Genomic DNA, 21,172 nt, shown 5'->3' with positions numbered 1-21,172 from the left:
TAATCAAAACTTATTGCAATACTTAAAACATATCGGCCTTGTGATATATACCCGTTTGTCTTCATTTGTATTGTAAAGAAACATTAAAAAGAACCTGCTAAAAACTAAAAAAAATAATAAAACGAACACTTCATTTGCTTTCCGAATAGTATATTTCGCTTCCCAAGCCAATAAATGTGAAATTAGATCCAATGATGTCAAATATCTTTTAACCACCGGTATTACATCTAATAATATGCCTGTGTATTATCAGAGAACACTCGTCATCTACACTGCATGTAATCGATGTAATTTTCTTGATCGAAAGACTTATCGAAATATTTCTTATTATAAACTCATAGTAGTATACGAAACATAAAAAGATTTAGGAAAAAATCTGAAAAGCTCTAGTGAGTTGGAATCCATAATCCACACAGGGAAACAACCAAACAGCTGAGGATCAGAGAAAAACAAAACAAAACAAAACATAAAAATTATCACAACTAGTGAGAAGGAAGTACACATATACTTTCTATTTACAGCATATCGTTGATGTAATTCTGTATTTAAAAGCAAAAATAAGAAAGAGAAAACAGTAATTAATTGCGTTCTATCATTGTCAGGTAACTTACACGTCCATCACAAAACGAGCGATCAAAATCGATTAATTAACCAAAAACAAAAATACCATTCAACACAGTAAGTGCAGATGCATAAACATATACATGTAGTGTCACCAGGTAAAATAACATGGTCGCGATGCCTCTGCTGAACAATCCATTTCCCGCTTTTGCACCAGACTGTTCAATCCACGTGGACTGAATTGTTCCGAGATTTCCTAAGGGAACAATGGTGAAGATTGGTACTTATTTTCATTGCCTTACTTTCAGGTGATACAACACACATGGGCCTTCACAAATCGGTTGCCTTGGTGCCAATTACGCCGAAGATTTGTTATTTAAGAAACAATATACAAGTAGGCCTTCTAGTTCTAGTATATAAATTGATACAATGCAAGTGACTACTTGAACGTGCTTTCGCCAAGCTCTTGTAAAGGTATTAGTACAAAGATGTGTACGTGCATTTAATATGCAACCAGAACGGCATTTTCCCTTACAACCATGATCTTCTTGCAACGGGGATCGTTTCATACAACACCTGCAATATCTTGTTCTCGGAAATAAAAAAAGGGTTTCATGGAGGTCCATAAGACGGTTGAATTCAAAAGTATTACTGATGACATACGTGTAAAAGCATGGTTATTAATTACAAATCAAACATTTAAAATATTCGAATTACTGAAAATGCACTACATGTTAATTCATGCAGATCTAGCGGACAGTGTTTTCATTAGTTTTTTAAGAAACAAGATAACGTGGTGCTGAGTAATATACAAGTTGTCGGCCACCATGCCTTCTTATTTACCGTGGGTTACAATTGTCAAAGATAACGTCCTTGTCGAATCGATACCACAAATGAATCAGAAGAAAGGGCAACCAAGTGGAAACGAAATTAGTGGAAATGCAAAAATCTTAATATACAACAAGATAGTTTAACATGGCGTGATCACTACAGAGGTTTTACAATAACACCGATAACAGTTTGGAAATTTCTTCGTATCACGTGAGGTTTGCACATTGCTTGTCCCAGTTGAAGGATTGTGGAGGTTTAAAGCGAGAAGTGCGGGTAGACCAATGGATTATATCGGAGAATTTTTAGGGTAGACCAACATGTAGATTGTAGATGTTGCAGGGTTTCGATACTGGGGTTGGTTCTGTGGAAAAGGAACATATAAGCAAATTTGGCAATTGAGGTTTTCCAGAGTACCATGTTACACTTATTCTATGAACAAACCGTCATATCAAAACCATAAAGAACGTTCACGTTAATCCTCTTAGCACTCATAGCATAGCTTAAATTTCAGTTTAAATATTTGGCTTGAAGTTGTAATGACGATGATTTCATTTGCGGCAGTCCGTTAGTTGATTCCATTTAAAAATCCACTTGTTAAAACGCAGGATTGGTGGCACCTAGCTTGTCATCTTGACGTCTGAGGCTTGTCAACTTCTTAAACATGAATACGATAACAAGCACGGCAAGGAATAAGACCACAGCAACAACGGAAGTTATGGCAATAAAGACTTCTTGGTTGCTGCAATTTTCGACCGGTGGTTCCTCTGAAATACAATATATATAAGAATATTAACTTGGAAAACGACTTTAACGTTTTGACTTTGTTCATAATAAAATCAAAAATAATTATGCTCAAGTTGGGAATTTAACTCAGCTTTAAATAACGCTGCAATTTTTAGTCCTATTTTAATTTCTTGATATGATAAAGTCCCATCACGATTCAAGCATTCTTCAAATAACCATAAGTTGTCTTACTCAAAGCTTTGTTTCAATTCTCAGTCGCCGTGCGGGTTGACACCGAATCACAGGTTAAAACGTTCGCCGATTGTTTCTCTTACCTGATCCTCACAGTGGGTGCCATGCTATCTATTAACACGTCAAAATTGATGTCCGCCTTGTTAATCTTCGACCATATTGAAATTATAATTATTTACGACGGTAAAAGTAGAAACCTGTGAGATGATTTGAAGAGTCAGTACCTGATTTTGCCGAAGGCGCAATCGGTGTTTTTCCAAATTCCACAATAACACTGGCGGTAACAGATTCATGCGAGGTTTCGTTGTCCGTCTTTATGGACCGCTTACGGCGGGCAGCATCTTTGGCATCGCACTGATTACTATCCTTAAAAACGTCAGATGATGGTATGATGAAACATAAGCCATGTAGCACATCATAGAAGTATGCACTGTAATGGGTTATGCTTCAAAAATGTTAATAGGACAAGTAACCAAACAAAAACAACTGGATTGTGCATCACAGTACATGGATGGTTTTTGGCCAATGACAGAAATGAGAGGGGCTTTATGAATTTACTGTGGAACGGACTTACCGAAAAACAGGAGATTATGCTTTCTAACAATTTGAAATTGGACAATATCAAGAAGCATCCAAAAGAAAACGCATTTTAAAAACAAAGAGGCCAGCTTCAATAAAGATACAGTAATCAATCTAGTATAATTACATGTACAGGTAGAAAAATAAACGAATAAATTTGATGGTTGATTATCTAATATGCTGTGTAAATTTATGGCTGTGTTAAGAATAAATTTTATCGCAGTAGCAAGATCGATCTATCTAAGCGGGGATTCTTGGTAAAGCGTAGTCTATATAATCAGCCGAATTGTCCGGCACGCCCCCCCCCCCCCCCCCTCTCGAAACTTAAGTACTGTGGTTAAGTCGGGAAAACTTTGTGGCCCATGATGTTTTCTATGTTGCTTTGCGAGGGGGCGTGCCAGCCAATTATAAGTAACCATAACACGGACTTTGCCTCAAGTGTAATAACTTCTATTCTGAGTACAGCTTATGTATCTTATAGGCATAAGATCAACAGAGATGTGAAGGTGACTTACCTCCGCCAGCGAATGGTCGCAAAGCGCTATAGTATTAGACGTGCAGAATGTGAAAGTACATTCAAATCGAATATTGAACGTTCCAGCAAACTTAAACAGTTCGAATGTCGGAGATACAATTTCGAACGGATTCGAATTAACCAACGTCCACCCTGAAGGGGGAGTAGATTCATAAGTCCAACAACTGAAAAAGATCATTGACTTTATACGATACCATGGCAGCATTAAATCTAATTAATAATATGTTAACCGTAATATTAATTAGATTTAATGCTGCCATGGTATCGTATAAATCTAATTAATATTACGGTTAACATATTATTAATTAGATTTAATGCTGCCATGGTATCATTAAATCTAATTAATAATATGTTAACCGTAATATTAAATGATGTGTGAAAAAAGGTGTTAATTTGTTTACAAACAATCATTATTTATTTTTAGTGTTTCTACAATTTGAAATGATATTATAAGATTCGAGTTTGGGATACATATTAATAAATAATCAGAGCTAGCCTTCGTTACAAATGTGAAGTATTTCTAGTATTTTCAAAGTGTGTAAGTGCCGCCTCTGCTTCACTCTGGTCAAGGTCATATTACTTACATGAGTGTGTCGACCACCCTTTCAGGTAGGTAAGAGCATATGTGTAGGTATACTAGGTTTATACGTAGGTATAGAAAAAGTGCTTACTAATCGGCGCTCAATGGTTGTCTTATGGCTGTGTCGTCAGGATTTACGGCAGTGCACTCTGCTGCTCGTAAAGATACCAACCCAGGCACAGCTAAAAGGAAGTGAAGGCAGTTAGCCGCGGAAAAGTTTCTTGTCAAACATAAGTCAATATGCAATGATAATATGCTCAGATCTTATGGTTGTATGTTCAGAGCGTATCTAATCATGCAAAATACACAGTGATAGTTGATCTATTTAGAAGAGACATTTTTTACTAATAGGGTACAACACACGCAATGCCATTGGCAAAATTTTAATCTTCTAAGCTCTTTTAAGATTTTTAAATCTCCAATTTTGAATCCCTCTCATAATGGAGATGAAGACTGGCGAATTTCACTTGCAACGGTAATAAATATGTATAATTTAGATATTGAACAGGTAGATACAGGTTGATATTGTACAATGGACTCTCTTTCACGGGGGACTGTCTGTCACGTTACACCTACAGTATATGACAGGAATGACATACCTATCCTGGACCGAGCGAAAGAAATCAGGGTTTCTTTCATAAAAAGAAGGAAAAGATCGAATAGTTAATAGTGACAGCTGAAGTTATTGCATTTTAATTAAGCGACTTTCTACCCAAAATACAGACTAACAACATTTACCCGAATTATCCATCGTGGCCGTCATAGTGACACTAGTGCCATACTCATTTCCACTTATAGACATGGTTATTTCAGGCAAAGCAGCATTTGCAGTTCCAGCCTGAAAGATCCTTAAAAATTGAAAGAGATATATTAAAAAAATGACCAATGACCAAACGCGCGAGTGTGTGTGTGTGTGTGTGTCATCTAGTAATATACAAAGTTCTTGGACCCCCTGGATAAATGTACATAAATCCAACACACTTCTCCCTAATTGCCATAATTTCTTTTGACTAAAATGATGTTAGAAATGCACCGTGGGATTCTCTTGGCCAATATAACATACATTGCAGAAGACGAGTGCTATGTAGGAGTATTACTAATTTTTCTTTCGAATTTTTTTCAGAATTTTTAAAATTAATCGATGTAAAATGGTGTGGAAAATGTTGCAAAAGAGAGTAAATGATAGAGCTACCCCCTGTATACAAAGTGCATTTTAAAAATCAAAGCATTCTATCCAAGTCAACTCTCGACATTTAAAAATAAAACCTGTCTGTTGATATCTACTATGTGTCACTGATATAGGAAAGGGATTTTCCAACTTTCGGCGGATTTCCTACATTTTCGTGCCAAAAATATTATTGGCCTAAGTGGACCTCTGTATCCAAGATGGCCGGATATTTTAGTTCCCACATGTGCCTCATGTAATAATAATAATAATAATAATAATAATAATAATAATAATAATAATAATAATGTCATATTTATACACAAAAGTATAAAATGAAAATTGATAAAATAAGATACAAAAAAAGTACTAAAATCCATTAAGTTTTTGCTGAGCCTTACAAACAATTTTATCTTTGTTGATGTGCCATTTAAGATCATCAGAGATATGCATGCCAAGAAATTAAAAATTTCTGACTGTTTCAACCTCGGAACTATTTATCATAAGATGGCTGATTTCTGTTGAATTTTCCTATGATAATTTTTTCGTCTTTTTGACATTAAGCTCGAGGTAGTTTTCAGAGCACCATGAAACAATGGCCGGAACTTGATCCCGATAATCAGACTCAGAAGTGCTAAGAAGTATCATCCGCAAACTATCAATCCATCAATTCCATGGTATATTATCAAGTACTCTCTACCAGGGTCTCAGTTATTATTGTGGACATTTTTTGCTGAATCAGACCAAAATGACTGTCTATTTATCTAGAGACCTATCTGTGAATATATGTGAAAAATCAATCTGTCGCCCTGGTAGAGGGTAATTTTCAAGTACCAGTACATTTTTTTTATTGCTGTAGACAAAATAAATAAGTATTAGCAAAATAGTATCTAGCGAATTGAAATTGCTTTGTGGTGCGTAGAGAAAAGACACAGCTATAGAAACAGTGGCGGATTTAGAGGGGGGTCAGGGGGGTCCTGGCCCCCCTTTCGGTGTCTGAAAAAATCACACTAATATATATATTCCCCTTTTGGTATAAGAATTTTGACTAGCTGATTTATAGTACTAAACAGTACGGAATGGCACCGTTCGCCCTCTAAAATACCAAAAATCGCATCGGCGGTCCCCTGCAAATAACCCTGGATCCGCCCTGTATACAAAGTGTATTTTAAAAATCAACTAATTATACAAACCATATTTTCTTACTTTGCCAATAGATGGTAGTCGCAGCCCTGTTTATCTTTAACATGATGAGTACTGATGTCGACATCAACAAGTCAGTCACGCCTTACACAATGCCGCTATCGTCGGTTTAAGAAAATTAATATATGATTATGAATATCTGAGTAGTTTTAGTCGCCAGCAGCTATATCAGTGGGCACATACTTGACCTGGGCGCAGCTTGGTTGATTCTCATCAGTGGGTAAAGAGGTAACTATATATTTTGTAAATTGTTTTGTTTTCTTTTTATTATTTTATATCTTATATGTTAATTTATATCGATTTGGATGATATTAGGTAATTGTTTTCATCTTATCGTAGTAAAATAAGTCAGTGGAGAGCTTAAAAAAGTTTTCATCCTCTACATCGGCATTTGGTTATTTTAACATTATTTTAGACAATACCGGTTTCTCCTGGCCTTCATATGTTGTTGCTTACTTTTAAGTCGCCATATTATGTATTTATTACCTTAAAGTGTATAAGAAAACTAAAACTTAACAACATCTCTATAATTATACCGTTATTTTGCATTGTCGTTCTTTACATGTTCGTCGCTCCCTTCCTCGCTATTTTTTTATTTTTCTGTATCTTTTTTTAAAAATGTTTCAGTCTTTTGTTATTACACGATTATAAATGTATTTCACTCTTCTCCTTTAGTTCCATCACTACATTTCGCTACATTCCAATGCATTGCATTCGAATACCACTGCATTTAAAGTGGTGATTAATAAAGGCATAACTTAGAAGACACATTATTCAGTAGCAACAAGTAATATGATCAGTGGAAAACTATTATTATTATTATTATTATTATTACAAATTGCTTGTAAACAAAAGTGGTAACCTAGCACGTACAGGACGTTTTATAAACTTTCTATAACGTTTTTTTTTTTTTTTCGGTTATATAAACGTTATGGTAACGTTATAATAACGTTCCATGTATGTTGGAAATACACTCGTATACTTACACGTTGGCAGGGGTGGCGTCAACTGTTTCTGTCACAGTGGATTCGATGGTTGTGTCACAAGAGAGGAGGTACTCATAATCATGTCTACTCTCAACTTGGTTCCCTTGAAACACTGCCCTAATGGTTAGATTGTACTGAGTAGGAGTGACTGAATCCTGGATGCCCTGTATTAAAAATAGACGAATTAAAAAAGACACGAGTAGATAAAGTCTAGTGAAAGAGACAAGAACTGTGTGTGTGTGTGTGTGTGTGTGTGTGTGTGAGAGAGAGAGAGAGAGAGAGAGAGAGAGAGAGAGAAGGAAAGAGTAGGGGGATCGATCCGTTGTTTGATAGATGTTTAATTGATGTCCCACGACTAATTTGCCTCACATTTTTGTGCTATTCTTACTTGTTTTGAAACACTGGGCACCAACGACAAATAGCTAATGGAATATGCTGCAAGCCACGGAACTAGAATCTATGCTTCAAAAAGATATAACGGAATTCGCAAACGAAAAGTGTAAAAAAATCATATTTCAGTCTATCAGTTTAAATAAACTGTTTAGTTTTTGATCCACTGATCAATACGACCAACGCAAAAGCAATGTCTGGTGCTATTCCCAGTTATATCTGGGTGAAATATCTACGGGAGAAATTGGATAAATCTAAAAAGGAAGGTATTGAATAGATTTAAAGATAACATCATTTCAAGACGTCATTCGGATGTCAGTGTGCATGCTTACGTACACAAGTAGTATAGTTTAGCGTTGCCGTCCATTGGCTGTTAACATTATCACTGGTAAATGAGCAGTTGTCGTAACTGCTTATTTCATATACTGCATAATAATTGGGATCGGGCGCGGATAGGGCAAGTGTAACCTCTGCTGATGAAGCTATGCACGTGTAGTCTGAAACATATAATTTATATATTTATGAAAGTCTATTAATGGTGAAAGATGTCTGCCCAAACGGAGCAAAGTAAGAAATTCAACACATTAATTTAAAGGATACCAGCTCCTTATTTTGGCTGGATATGTCATACTTTTTGATAAAAATAAAAGCAGGTATAGACAGCCTTGCTGCTGAAATAAATGATAAAAAACAACCTGGCGTTCACATTTACGTAAATCAAACCTCAGAAGATGTATATTATTATAAAATCTAAACAATTTTTGAGTCAATTTTGGAGTCAAGTAAAGCCACAGCATGTTAATGAAGATATGAATAAAGTATGCTTAGTGAATAGTACTTTATTTCAGAAGGAACAAATGGGTAAAGTATTGATAAGTAAGATAATTACTATTTTGTTAAACCTATTTTGCATAAATTGAGAATGATTGAGACATACAGATCTGCATATTGATATACGAATTCAAATTTAAAACTTCATTGGGACTGTTGGTAAGTAAGAGGGACAAGGAACACAATTCCATTTTACCGCCTATTTACGACATTCAATGTTTTATTAAATTCGTGAGTACACGATAAGGTCCCCGAAAAGTCAAATTTCATAATTTTCTAAGAGCCTGGCCCTTGTCACTACAATGAACCATTGTCATCTCCTCTAGTGACAGTTATTTATTGATAATATTAGAAAAGTATGTCAAAGATAAGTTACTCTTTTGTAAAACCTCCAAACTTACGTGCACGCTGTTCAGGAATGGTTACTAAACGGCGACAGCGTTCTCAGTGAGTTTAATTTTAAATATGAAGATTTGCGTCACTCATTTAATTTAAAGAACATTAAACATGACATAAATCAGTGGACTGGACCTAGGTTAATTTGAAAATCTGTCTGAATTGGGAATTGGCCTGCGACACGTATGATTATACCAATGATGTCAATACAGCAATGGAGGGGGGTATGCAATGTATACTTACTAAGAGTGGTTTGGCCATAAGCATATCCAGTGAGGAAAACCTAAAGAGAAAAGTGGAACTTTTAATGGTGAATTTTTTGGTGCTTTTTGCATGTGGTATTATACATTCACACATTACAAAAGGAGAGGTGACAAGATCAAGGTGCACCATTTCGTCACATGGTTGTAAAACTTTTTAAATGATTTTCATATTTACAGCTTAGAAAGACCGTTATCAATAAATAATAATAAATGAATAAATAATAAATAAATACAGAACTAGTCTCCTGTTACATTAATTGTTTTTGAATAAAATGCCACACAGGCACTGTCCCAATTTTTTGCCACAAAGTGGCATACACCGAAACATTTCTTTAACACACAAATTGCCGCTCACCATTAAAAAGATGATATTTTGCATTTTTCCCTTTTTCCTTTCTCACCAACAATCTGTAAATAACAAATAACGGTTTAAACAAACATAAAGCTTTCATTTTTACTAGTTACTTAACTGCAGTTATGAGTCCATAATGCGGTCATAATAAAAAATAAAAATCCTCTATTGATAAAAATGCTCCCCATGGGCATTTTTGGTAAAAAATTTTATCTTACTATGTTGTTGGAAAAACTGCTTTTTTCTCTGAGCCCATGTCTTCACTCCCGTTCACCTCCAGCTAAAAAAGACCACTCAGGCTCACGTCTTACACCACTACACGTCACTTCCGGCACAATCCTGTCTCCTCCGGTACCCTTTAAATAACTGTCGGAAGACGGCCAAAAATTGAGGATAGATCATCAAGGATAGGTTCGAAGGCTGTCAGAAAATACCTCTGGATCCGCCCCTGATCATGTTATGCCGCCTGTCCGTGCGTCCTTGCGTCTGTATGTTAGGCCTGGGTCCCAACCCAACGTACGGGCTGCTACGTGTGGTCTACGGACCAAAAAAATTGGGTAAACGTGGGATTTCGTGCCTGAGGAGCACGTCCATCGTGCAACATTTGGAGGGCGCAGACAGCACGTAGAAATTTTTCGACATGATCAACACCCGCTGCGTGCAGTCTACGACATGTCAAAAAAAATGGAACACGTTCGCCTGTCGTACGGCACACTTTAGGAAATTCTTTTGTTCCACTGCACTTGGTTGGTTACGATGCGTGCAATGCACGTGGTTAAGGCCCACAATACACGTACTTATTTCTTGCTCATTCCGTGCTGACTCTGCACTTCACGCGCCCGCCGTGTGGAGCTCACGGGTTTCGTGAATTTTGAGTGAGTAGTGGTCATTCCATGCGCACGGACCGCGGGTTTAAAAGGAGAAGCATGCACGAAAAAGCATGGGACTTCAAGTTTGAAAAATGCCTAAAAAGGCAACATCTTTGAACACTGCTGCGGATATAATGTTCTCCTTAAACTTGCAGTTTTTATACCTTCCCAAAAAACATCTCATCACGCAAGACTCGCGTGCAAAGGACGAGCAACAACCGTAGGAAGTCAGCAAGACTGCTCAACATTCACTTGCGTTGCCCTTGTGTTCCCCTTGCGTTGGCCGTACTCTACGGATCACGTACGTAGTGCACGATGCTTGTACTTAGCATGCATGAGGCGCGCAGGACCCTTGCAGAAGCCCGTCAGCGACAGCAGGTACTTCTGACGTGCGGGGGCTGCGGTTCTTTCGCACTTTCCATGCACTTTCTTCTTGCGTACTCCTTGCAATCACCAATTACTTGATTCCTTCCCTGCGATCTAGCTACGGTCCATCCAGACGAGAGGCACTTAAAAAAACGTACCCATGAAAAATCGTGCGTGGAGTTGGGAGCCAGGCTTTATTAATTTCCGCTATCTCCTCCTATTCCATTAGAGTTAGGAATTTGAAACTGTGAGGACTGTCATCAGGGATGTGCACGTTTACTTCAAAATTTCAGTGTGTCTGGAGATTGAGCTGTTCCTTGTGTCCCTTGTAGGTGGTTGACTCGAATTTTTTTCACGCTAACTAATTAATTTCCGCTATCTCCTCCTACTGCCTTAGAGTTACATGTAGGAAGTTGAAACTTTGGGGATTGATAGACCTGTCATCAGGGAAGGGCACGGGCATTTCAAAATATAAGTGTAACTGGGGGTTGAGCTGCCCCTGGGGAGTGGTTGGCTCTAATTTCCTTCCACACTGTAATTTCTGCGTACACCTCATACACTTTTTGTGTTAGGAAGGTCAAACTTTATTGATTGGTTTTAACTTGTCATCTGGGTTGTGCATGGGCACTTAAAAGTTCAAGTTTGTGCTGTTTCTGGGGAGGTCGATTCTAATTTTTTAACATTGTAATTTCCACTATCTCCTAGACCATTAGGTTTAAGAAATTTAAACTTCCATGGTTGATAACCCCATGATCATAGATGAACATGGGCACTTAAGACTAGCGGACTAACATTCCGTTTTCAAGTCCCCTACCAAGTGGCACCTCTACCGCATTTATGTACATCGCTTATAAGGGCTACCATAGAATTAAATTTACAAGTGGAATGCCATCTTTGAGGCGTGTAGAATTCATAAAGTACAAGGTAACAACTAGGTAGCAAATCATCATGTAAATTAGGAATTAAGTGAGAGGATACATGGTTGACAATACAGTTGACACGGGGGGGGGGGGGGGGGGGGGGGGGAGGGGGGGGGCACGAAATTGCCTGATAGTTGGGTTGTTCCAGTAACCATGAAGAGGGTTGAACAAAACAGGCACAGGCACAAGGGCAAGATAACCTGTATCAGGACGAAGGGGGGGACTACTCCTTGAGAAGAAAGAATGACAATAAGGAACTCGACCTCATTATTTGACCAAAAAAGAGCAAACTCCGTTTCTGAGTTCACGGTCAAAAGACGCATTACATGTAACAGCGGTCGTTCTTTTGGCAGGGTTGTAATGTTCTTCGCCAGTAACCGTCTTTGTCTAGTCATATGGTATACCAGAATTCCAACATGGACACCAGGCAGCAACTGAACAATGGTAAATGTTCTCAGATGAAAGCAGGTACAGCGTTGTTGACAAGTAAGGGTTTGGAGAAAGGCTAATGAGAAGTACTAATTTATTTCTTCCTAATTTTTTTCTCTGGCCAACAGGACTCGTCATACATAAACCATGGTATGGGGTTGTGTATTGGTTGCCATGGTGTTGGTGAGCTGGGAGTGGTCAACGGGAACCTTAACAATACATACACGTTGCAAATATGTAGGGGGGGATACACTCGGGCACTGATAACCCAACAAACAGAAACACAAAAGACTATCTTTGGTCCCTATGTGGAACGCCATCACTCTGTCAACAGCACAATTTTTTTTTCTGACTCCATGCGCAGACGCGTCAGGTGCATCTTCCAATCCAGAGTAGGCCTATACTGTACAAAATACTACGATGTGACTTCGATTTTTTTCAACATGGCCAGCTTACTTATTGGTTGTACAATCAGTAAATTTTTGTAAATTCCTATTCCCTAAATATTTGTTTTACTTTGGCTCATAGCCTAAGTAGGATAAAAACATTTGCCATCCTACCAAGGTAGAAGATACATAAAGTACTAACGCTGCATGATTTCATCCATTAAATGCACCGATGCTTCTCATCTCATACACTACGCAGCATTTTTTAAGTTTTTTGTCAAAGAAATATATCACCTAAAAAATTAATGCGCCTCTGGTGGTAAAAGTCGGTTGTAGCATGAAATGACCCTACACACGCTGAGGAGGCTACAATGACGATTTCGCTTTCAGTCAAAAATTGCCTTTTGCAATAGCTTCCCTCTTTTACCTTTATTTGGGTTGGTAAATTAACTTACAGTTTTACTTGAAATGTAATAATTACGAGAGGTTACATCGTTTTAAGACCCCAAAGCCAATCTATACTATCCCACAAAATCGGATATATTCATGCGTTGCTTAAATAACAAATATACAGGCTGTGGAATCGGTTTTTATACGATTTAAAAAGTTTTGGAAAATTATAACGTGTGAAACTATCCAGAATCACTATCAAGTGCGCACACATTACACGCTAAATCAAATTTGTTACGGTCACGCAGTTACGACAACAACCAAATCCATAAAGAAAATTTTTATACTTAAAATCTTAAAATCAAATATATATATATATATTTGACATGGCATAAAGTGGTAATGTACAAAAAGTGCAATACACACAGATAATTTACAATGCAGCTTCATGGAAAACATGGCCTTACCTTGCAAATGATTGGTGATCAGATAGATCTTGCCCTCACGTTGAAATTGATGTCAAAGCAGTGGCAATGAATTTCACAGCGGTAATGTACCTTTTATAGCCTTTAGTGCTTGTTATAACGGCGCTTTTTTCCGTTCTACGAACTGGTAGCTATACTCATACCACGCCCCAATATATTCTACTTGCACCTGATTGGCCAATGCGATGTGTACGACATATCGTTTATTTAGCGTTTGCCTCAAACAGCGCAGATCTTCTTTTCAATTTTTAAAAGGTTAAAAGTTAGAAAAATTCAAGCGTTGATGCATAGATGTTTACACTCTCCCTCGTCGACTTCCAGATGTTGATTTTACAACCAGGAGAAATATTGCGGTATATAATTTTGATTATGGTTATTGATATGACTTGATTAAAACGGGATTCTAAATCATTTGCGTCTGGCAGGCCACCTGGTTAGATATATTATAATAGATTGGCCAAAAACGAAGGTCTTCAATCAACAGTTTGGAACTTTTTTCCTTTAAACCGTTCGTATTTAACGCTTGGCCGATTTTAACAAAGCAAATCCTGCTCAACCATAATTTGTACTTGTCGCTGATATGAACTGACACAAGGATTAGCACGCAATGTCCTTTAATATCCAAAGATAGGCCTATACTATCCACGTTTGAAAATCCTCCGAAGTAATTGTCAGTCTTCATGTCCCGCAGTGCTACTTATCTTCCCCAATCTAGATCTTAAAAGTGATATCAACCCGTCAAAAAGAAGTTCAAGGTTCCCCTGGGGAACGTCCAGGAAGAAAGGGCGATCTAAAGGTCACGGAAAACATTTAAAATTAATTCATTCAAATTAGATTGGTAAACAACATCAAATCCATGAGCAGGGGGCGGATTGCGCAATGAGTTGGAGAGAGTTACGTTTTAAGCTTTAATTCGATTTTGTGGAAAAATGCCTGTTGGGATAGCTATAACAATAAAAAAAATGGCCCACCGAAAAAAATATCACTAGATATTAGGGACCATTCAGATCGAGAAGATCCGAGTGCTAGCAAGGCTGCGACCTAAATATGGCGGACCTACATGAAAGGAAGACCGCTTAATCCTGTAATGGCTTCTCCGCCTCTCACACGCCTCCCCACACGTCGTCCCTGCAGGGGCACAGTAATTAAAAATCTCGGCTCAATTCAACCGGCCGAGGCGTCTGAGAGGCGGAGAGACCATTACAGGATTAAGCGATCTTCCTTTCATGTAGGTCCACCATATTTAGATCGCGGCCTTGCTAGCACACGGCTCTTCAGGATCTGAATGGTCACTTAATGTTACTAGAGTACATTACTATCCCTTTCTTATTTATATTTTTATTTATATTTTCTTATAGGCAGAAGTTTTTTTTTTGCTAAATTATGATTTTTATCAGCTATAATCAAGACCAAGGCAGTGGCATAGATACCCAGAGGGAGGGGCCCATGGGTTGAGCTTTTTGTTACAATGTGGCATAGTGCGGGGATATGCGATGGCTAATTTATTTGCGAATACATGATCAAAAATGTCATGTGTTTTATTTAATGTCTCTAGCACGACCTTTGTTACTTTGTTACTTATAAAAAGAACAGGAATCTATAAAAATCAATTTTATTGTGTGGACATATACATAGTGAATATAGTTATTATAAATATATAAAATCCCCCAAAAGAAATTGAGTATTATCAATAAAAAAAACAGAAAATAAAAAGGCTTATATTTTGAATTATTTTTAAAATATATTTCCTTCCCCGCGCTTACAGTATATTTTTGGGACTTGGTAGGACTCCCTGTACCCCAGATTTTTTGGGGAAAACCCAGCCCCCTGTTGAGCCTTCCGTGCGTGTTGGGAAAACCGTAGCCTGGGGGATGCTTTCAGAACTCTGTCTTATATTCAAGCAAAACTTTGATGTTGGTGATAAGGGAGAGCAGAAAAGCTCATAGAAGTTGGAACGAAGTCTAATCTGTAACCCATCCCAATCCCCAAAAAATGTTTTTAGTGGTCAAATAATTGAAAATGATTATAATTATTTTAATAATTATATTAAAATGCAGTGTGCCGTGTGGTACTGTGCCATTGGTGGTGACAACAGTGTCATAAATCAGCTATTTCAAAAGAATACCTGTGTCACTTTCTTCGAAAAGAGACATTTAACATGTGCCCTGTGGTGTGAGCATTGTTCATTGCATTGGGTGTAACAGTTAAGACCCAAAAAGGAACAATAGACAACTATTTCAAAATAATAAAAAAATAAAAAGAAAGAAAGAGAGAGAGAGAGAAAGCTGCAAATGCTAAAATCGACACTTCTGGGAAATAGGCTTGTCAAAGCGCAGCTTCCTTTCCAAAACTCGAGGGACCGTAGTAAAATATGCAATGTCATCTCCATTGATATACGCTGTGCAAGTAGAGCCACAGTGACTGATTTAGAGGGCAGTGTCAGTGGGGTCCTGGCTCTTCCTTCGATTTCTGAAAAAAATTCACACCAATGGCCCTCTCTTGGAACTAGAATTTTGACCAGCTAAATCAAATGGCACCGTTCGACCTCTAAAGTACGAAAATTTCTCTGGGCCCCTCAGCTTCGCATCTGTCCTTCAAATAATCCTGGATCCGATGCTAAGCTGAAGTATTCCATAATTGATTCTTATAGATATCTGTTTTACGAGTGTTCATACGCGCGCAGTAATTAGGAGCCGATCAAGAGAATAGAACTCAAGCCCCAAAAATTTAGCCAAACTTAGACCAAAATTTTATACCCTTTACCCAGAAAGCCTACGGAAAACAACAGCGTTTTTCAGCTCCATAAATATGAATAGGTAAGAAGTTGATAATCATTAGAAGCGTCAATGATAATTATTACAGTGATAAAAGAATAAGAAGAATAAAAAACTTCCCTCCTATTACAAGCTAGCACCTACGCTCTGCTAATCTCATACTTATTTAAAGGGAAATTTGACTAATTCGAACGTTATGTGATAACGATAGCATGGTAAAGATCGACCGCTCTTTACACAACCGAGTAAACGAAACTATTTCCATTAGAGCCTCCCCCCCCCAACACACACACACACACACACACACACACACACACACACACTTCAGTCAATGCAGAAGCGAGCGCAGACACAAGCATGATGAGAGCAGATCAACAGCGGGAAAACGCACGCAAATACTGTATACATGTATATTGAGAGTGATCCCCCCCCCCCCCCCACTTCACCTTTCACGGGCTGCTGTCACGCATTATGCTGTCAAACAAAAGGAAGAAAGAAAGGAAGAAAAAAAAGAGAAAAATTGAGTAGCGACATATCACCGCCTCTTTTGCTTGAGGCGTGTGATTAACACACGCTTTAGAGTCCCACAGTAAACATAACTAAAACCAAAACGAAACAAAAAAATAACGCACCTTGGGAGGGGACGAGGTAGCCGGTATTGTTAACATGTCCCCGAGGGCAGTATCGGGAAGCTAACAGAATGGTGGGCTTACCTCTTTTGCGAGTGACTAAAACTTTACAATTTTTTGTCCCCACCTGTTATTGTTAAGGACAAACGCCCCAGGGCCAAAGGAACAGTGATTTTGTGGAAATAGAAAAGTCCCAATATCAAGCATGTTGCTTTCTTTCAGAATTAAATTTCGAGTATAGTACATGCAAATGTCTGAGATAACATTTCAAGCCATAACGTGTCAATTGTCATCTGAAATGTCTCCTAAGTATGAAAAATGTTGAAATTTCGGAAGTATTGTTATTTAAACAATTTGAAATGGTCTTGTTCCCATAAATCTCCATTCCAAACATTTAAATCATAAGGAGCTTTCCGATCGCCACCGAAGTCAAACACCCGAAAATTCGTGCACACTGAAAAAAGCGAGACCCGCTATTAATAATCTATTTGACAGGGCAAACGCTTATCTGAAATTCTCCCCGCTAGCTTTTCTAATTAGGAATGGGGTATACAGTCCACGAGCCCAACTAATTCTGAAGAAGAGATGTGAATGATGCTCACCATAGGTATTTCAAATTGCGCACTGACAGGCAGCGCTACTGACAGGCGTAAAGAAAATATATGAAAATATGTGAAAGTTAGAATATATGATTCTCAAAAAAAAAAATGACTGTAACATTTTGATATGTATACATGTGTGTGGTTATCGAGGTAAAGGAGGTTATACTTACCTCATGTATAAAAAACAGAAGAAATGTATTTAACCCCTGAATCATCGAACAAATTGACAGAGAGTATATAAGTTGTTTTTTTTTACTTGTTGTTTAGTTTGATGTGTAGCAATAGGTTGTTTATAAAGGTATAGAAATACATTCTGTATTTTTAGGTAAACTCGGCTTTAATCAATTATGGTTTCATTTTCTAAGCTTGTGTCAATCAAAATAAGCGCCGTTTGTACGAAGCATGCTACCTGTTTTTATTTTTAAGGTTGAAAAGCCAAGGTAAATTTTCTACACCCTATCCTAATATTCTTTCGGTACCGCTTTTCAATTTCACAAGCGTCAGACAAAACGAGTTTATTGTGGTCCGATGGCGCATATAGGCATTATTTTTGTCGTTTTGAAACCATATTAAGAATATCAGCTTTAAAACGACTAAAACCGGATAAGAAACCATTTCGGGACATGTCGTATTTCATAGACCATGACAATTATACTGTGACACATTTAGTCATATCATAAGTGCAATCGTTCTGTCACTATGTTGTATTAGGGAGTGCCATCTTTTTTAAGGGAAGTCACAAATGTAATGCCTTTTGGCGTTACGTAAACTTATGGTATCTTTTAAAATGTAATTTTATGCCCTGTTATCTGTGACGGTGTAAAGGAAGCTTTCAATAATTCATAAATGTTAAAAAAAGAAAAATATTGCTTGAGGATATTTTTGCACTGTAGAACACCCGACTTGATAAGTAAAGAAAGGAATGCGTCACGTTTGGAATTCCTGGTTTATTACAGTGTAAATGTGAGAGGAAGTTTGTGTGCAAGTGTTTCTGTTAATGTGTGTGTGTGTGTGTGTGTGTGTGTGTGTGTGTGTGTGTGTGATAGAGAGAGAGAGAGAGAGAGTGTGAAAACCTGTTTCTAGTAGTGTCGGTCGAAAACATAAAAATATGATAATGAGTGTAGTAGACATAAATTAACTATACATGTATATACGGGGCAACTAATTCAATTTGCTTCTTCTGGGATAAAGCATTTGATATTAATCCCATAGTAAACATGATTTGCATTTAAATTCAATATTTGTTAATCATCCATATGACCAGATTGTGGCGACATATTCGTTTATTTAAGCGTTTATTTTCGCCATTATCCCACATCTTTATCCATTCATATCCTGTATATTGTCTCCAAATGTATTTTCAAACTATCAGTCTTTGTTGATATATACTTTAGTGCGTTTCATAGAATTCTGATTTGCTGTAGAACATTTAGTAAAGTTTAAATGTGGCAAACATGGTTTCTTTAAACTTTCTACTGTTTATCAATCAGAATAGTCGTCTCATCTTGAGAACAAATTCGCCGACTGTCTTAATTAAACACTTGCCACGGTATTTTTTCCTTTTTTTTCGAAGCACCTGGAACATAACACAAACATCTGTATCTTTATAATTTGTTTCAAGAGCGGCATGGAGTGATTTTGGTTCTTATTTCCCTTTGGTATAGGCAGTCAAAGAATGAAAACTACATTGCGAAGACACCTCCTAATAACACAATTTGTTGACCTGGGAGGCCGTGTGAAACGTAGTATGTAGCAATTGCCGCTGCCACAATTATATATAAAGATATAATGTAATGAAATGATCTTTAGACATCGTGAAAAATTATCTAAAATTGACTCATTCATGTTTTTTCTTTTTTTTCTCTTTTTGTCTATTTCCATGCTGCGAATTCATCCTGTCACGCCAATACTCATAACGGGTAGGCCTACATTTACAAATAAATAAATGAAATTTATTTATTTGTAAATGTGCGCTCAAACACACATTGAGAGAGAGAAAGAAAAAGAGAGAGGGTGGTATGACGGACGTTGTCAAATGACACATATTCAACTGCATTTATATTTATGTATAACTTAGAATATTTGTGTTCGCAGAGGTCTGTCAGCCAGACCAAAATAAATAAAGAAATGAGTGAAAATTAAAGAATCGCATATTGCTAGTTGCCAGGGATGGCAATAAAAGAAGAAGAAAGCCAGAAGCAAAAGTCTTACAAGTATGAAGTAAAAGGTTGAGTACAGATAGCAGACTAAATCAACGTTACCATCCAAAAAAGTGACCTCGTAAGACCAATGACATTATGGCCTAATCCTTATGCCTATACATTGTCAAAAATTTAGAATACACTTTCTCAGCACATTTGAGTTAAAAAAAACACGGTGAAATTTATTCTATAAATGAAAAATATACGATGTTATGAAAAGGCAAGGACGACAAGTATAATAATAACGATAATAATGATTATAATGATCAAAGCAATAACAATAATAAATATGCGTATTTATGATCATGATAATAATAATAATATAGTTGAGGTGGCGCCAACAATTGTTTACATACAGTTACAATGATAAATGAGATATCAGGTAGGGCCAAGAATGTCAACTCCAGCGTCGTCCCAGGTGTTCGACGTATTAACATGTCACGCCAGCCTCAAATAATGTTTTTAATCTTTTCATTTCCTTGTTTACAAACTCGCGTAAATGTAGACACAGTAAATGTTAATATGGAATATGTTGTTCACGCTTACACATTTTCTTGTTGCCCTTTTAAAATTTCTTTTGTTGTCGAGGCTAACCGAGGGCCGATAAGCCCCTCAAGGTACATTTTCTTTTTTTTATCCCTTTTAGAAAAAATTACCTGGCGAACATCGGGTCTGAGTAAACTAGATATTTGCAGACTTAATTGACAAAAGAAACAGAAAAAAGTTTAGGTCCATGGGTGAGCCACATTGCTGGTTATATCTTAAGCAATTTCTTGTCAGAAATAAAAAAAAAATTAGAGCTAAACTAAATTACTTAATTAAAAAAAGTCATTGAGCATTTTTTTACGCCTCATTCACTTTTGAATTCGAAATCTTGGCCTGAGTCTCCTCGGGGATGATCGGTATTGGCCTGGATTGCGTGATTGGAAACGTCTTTGAATTTAACGACTTTGAATTGTTAGAAATACAGCACTGGCAACGTTGCAAGCGAATACATAAACTTTTGAGTTGATCCACATCCATGCAAGAACTCTGTAAATGATGTCTCAAAAAGAACAAAATGCATGCAGTAATACTCTTACACGAGATATATATTTTATGTACATGTATTTAAAGGTTAATTTTGAAATCACACTCATGAAAATTTAATTATATCTCCCCAATCTGTACAGGGTCTTTATGCCTTAATCTTGATCCAGTGATTATGCAAAATACTCGACTGCAATTTCTCACATGTGTATCACTTAAGTGCAACAGCGTTAATAGTCATTATTATTATTATTATTATTATTATTATTATTATTATTATTATTATTATTATTATTATTATTATTATTATTGCCTGATGATTAATTCTAATGTATTTTTCGTCCCTCGACCGGTCGAATTGAGCCGAGATTTGATAGTTGCAGGGACGATGCGTCCTGCAGGGACGATGCGTGGGGGGGGGGGGGGGGGCGTGAAAGAGGCGGAG

The 21,172-nt window shown here is 37.2% G+C and overlaps 1 protein-coding gene across 1 annotated transcript; it reads right to left on the bottom strand.

Moving 5' to 3' along the window:
- Window positions 1-133: 133 nt before the first annotated feature.
- Window positions 134-13,613, bottom strand: LOC106157621 (uncharacterized). The gene is made up of 10 exons (XM_087016445.1): window positions 13,475-13,613; window positions 9,651-9,703; window positions 9,276-9,315; window positions 8,142-8,302; window positions 7,416-7,579; window positions 4,800-4,909; window positions 4,153-4,243; window positions 3,462-3,645; window positions 2,592-2,733; window positions 134-2,156 (listed from the first exon to the last, which is right to left on the bottom strand). The coding sequence occupies exons 2-10, from the start codon at window positions 9,672-9,674 to the stop codon at window positions 1,987-1,989; spliced, it is 1,086 nt and encodes a 361-aa protein (XP_086872571.1). The 5' UTR covers window positions 9,675-9,703; window positions 13,475-13,613; the 3' UTR covers window positions 134-1,986.
- Window positions 13,614-21,172: the final 7,559 nt, after the last annotated feature.

Source organism: Lingula anatina, chromosome 7, assembly GCF_051362555.1.
Source record: "Lingula anatina isolate TDL-2025a chromosome 7, LinAna3.0, whole genome shotgun sequence".
Classification (NCBI taxonomy): Eukaryota; Metazoa; Brachiopoda; class Lingulata; order Lingulida; family Lingulidae; genus Lingula; species Lingula anatina.
This window is presented reverse-complemented; position numbering and strand designations above follow the sequence as displayed.

Bases quoted from the DNA above. Each gene is read 5' to 3' on its own strand.
- LOC106157621 (XM_087016445.1), bottom strand. From the start codon at position 9,674: ATGCAAAATATCATCTTTTTAATG. The intron at 3,646-4,152 runs GTAAGCACTTTT...GATCTTTTTCAG, and splicing joins CAACCATTGAGCGCCGATTA to TTGTTGGACTTATGAATCTA. The intron at 2,734-3,461 runs GTAAGTCACCTT...GACGTTTTTAAG, and splicing joins GCGACCATTCGCTGGCGGAG to GATAGTAATCAGTGCGATGC.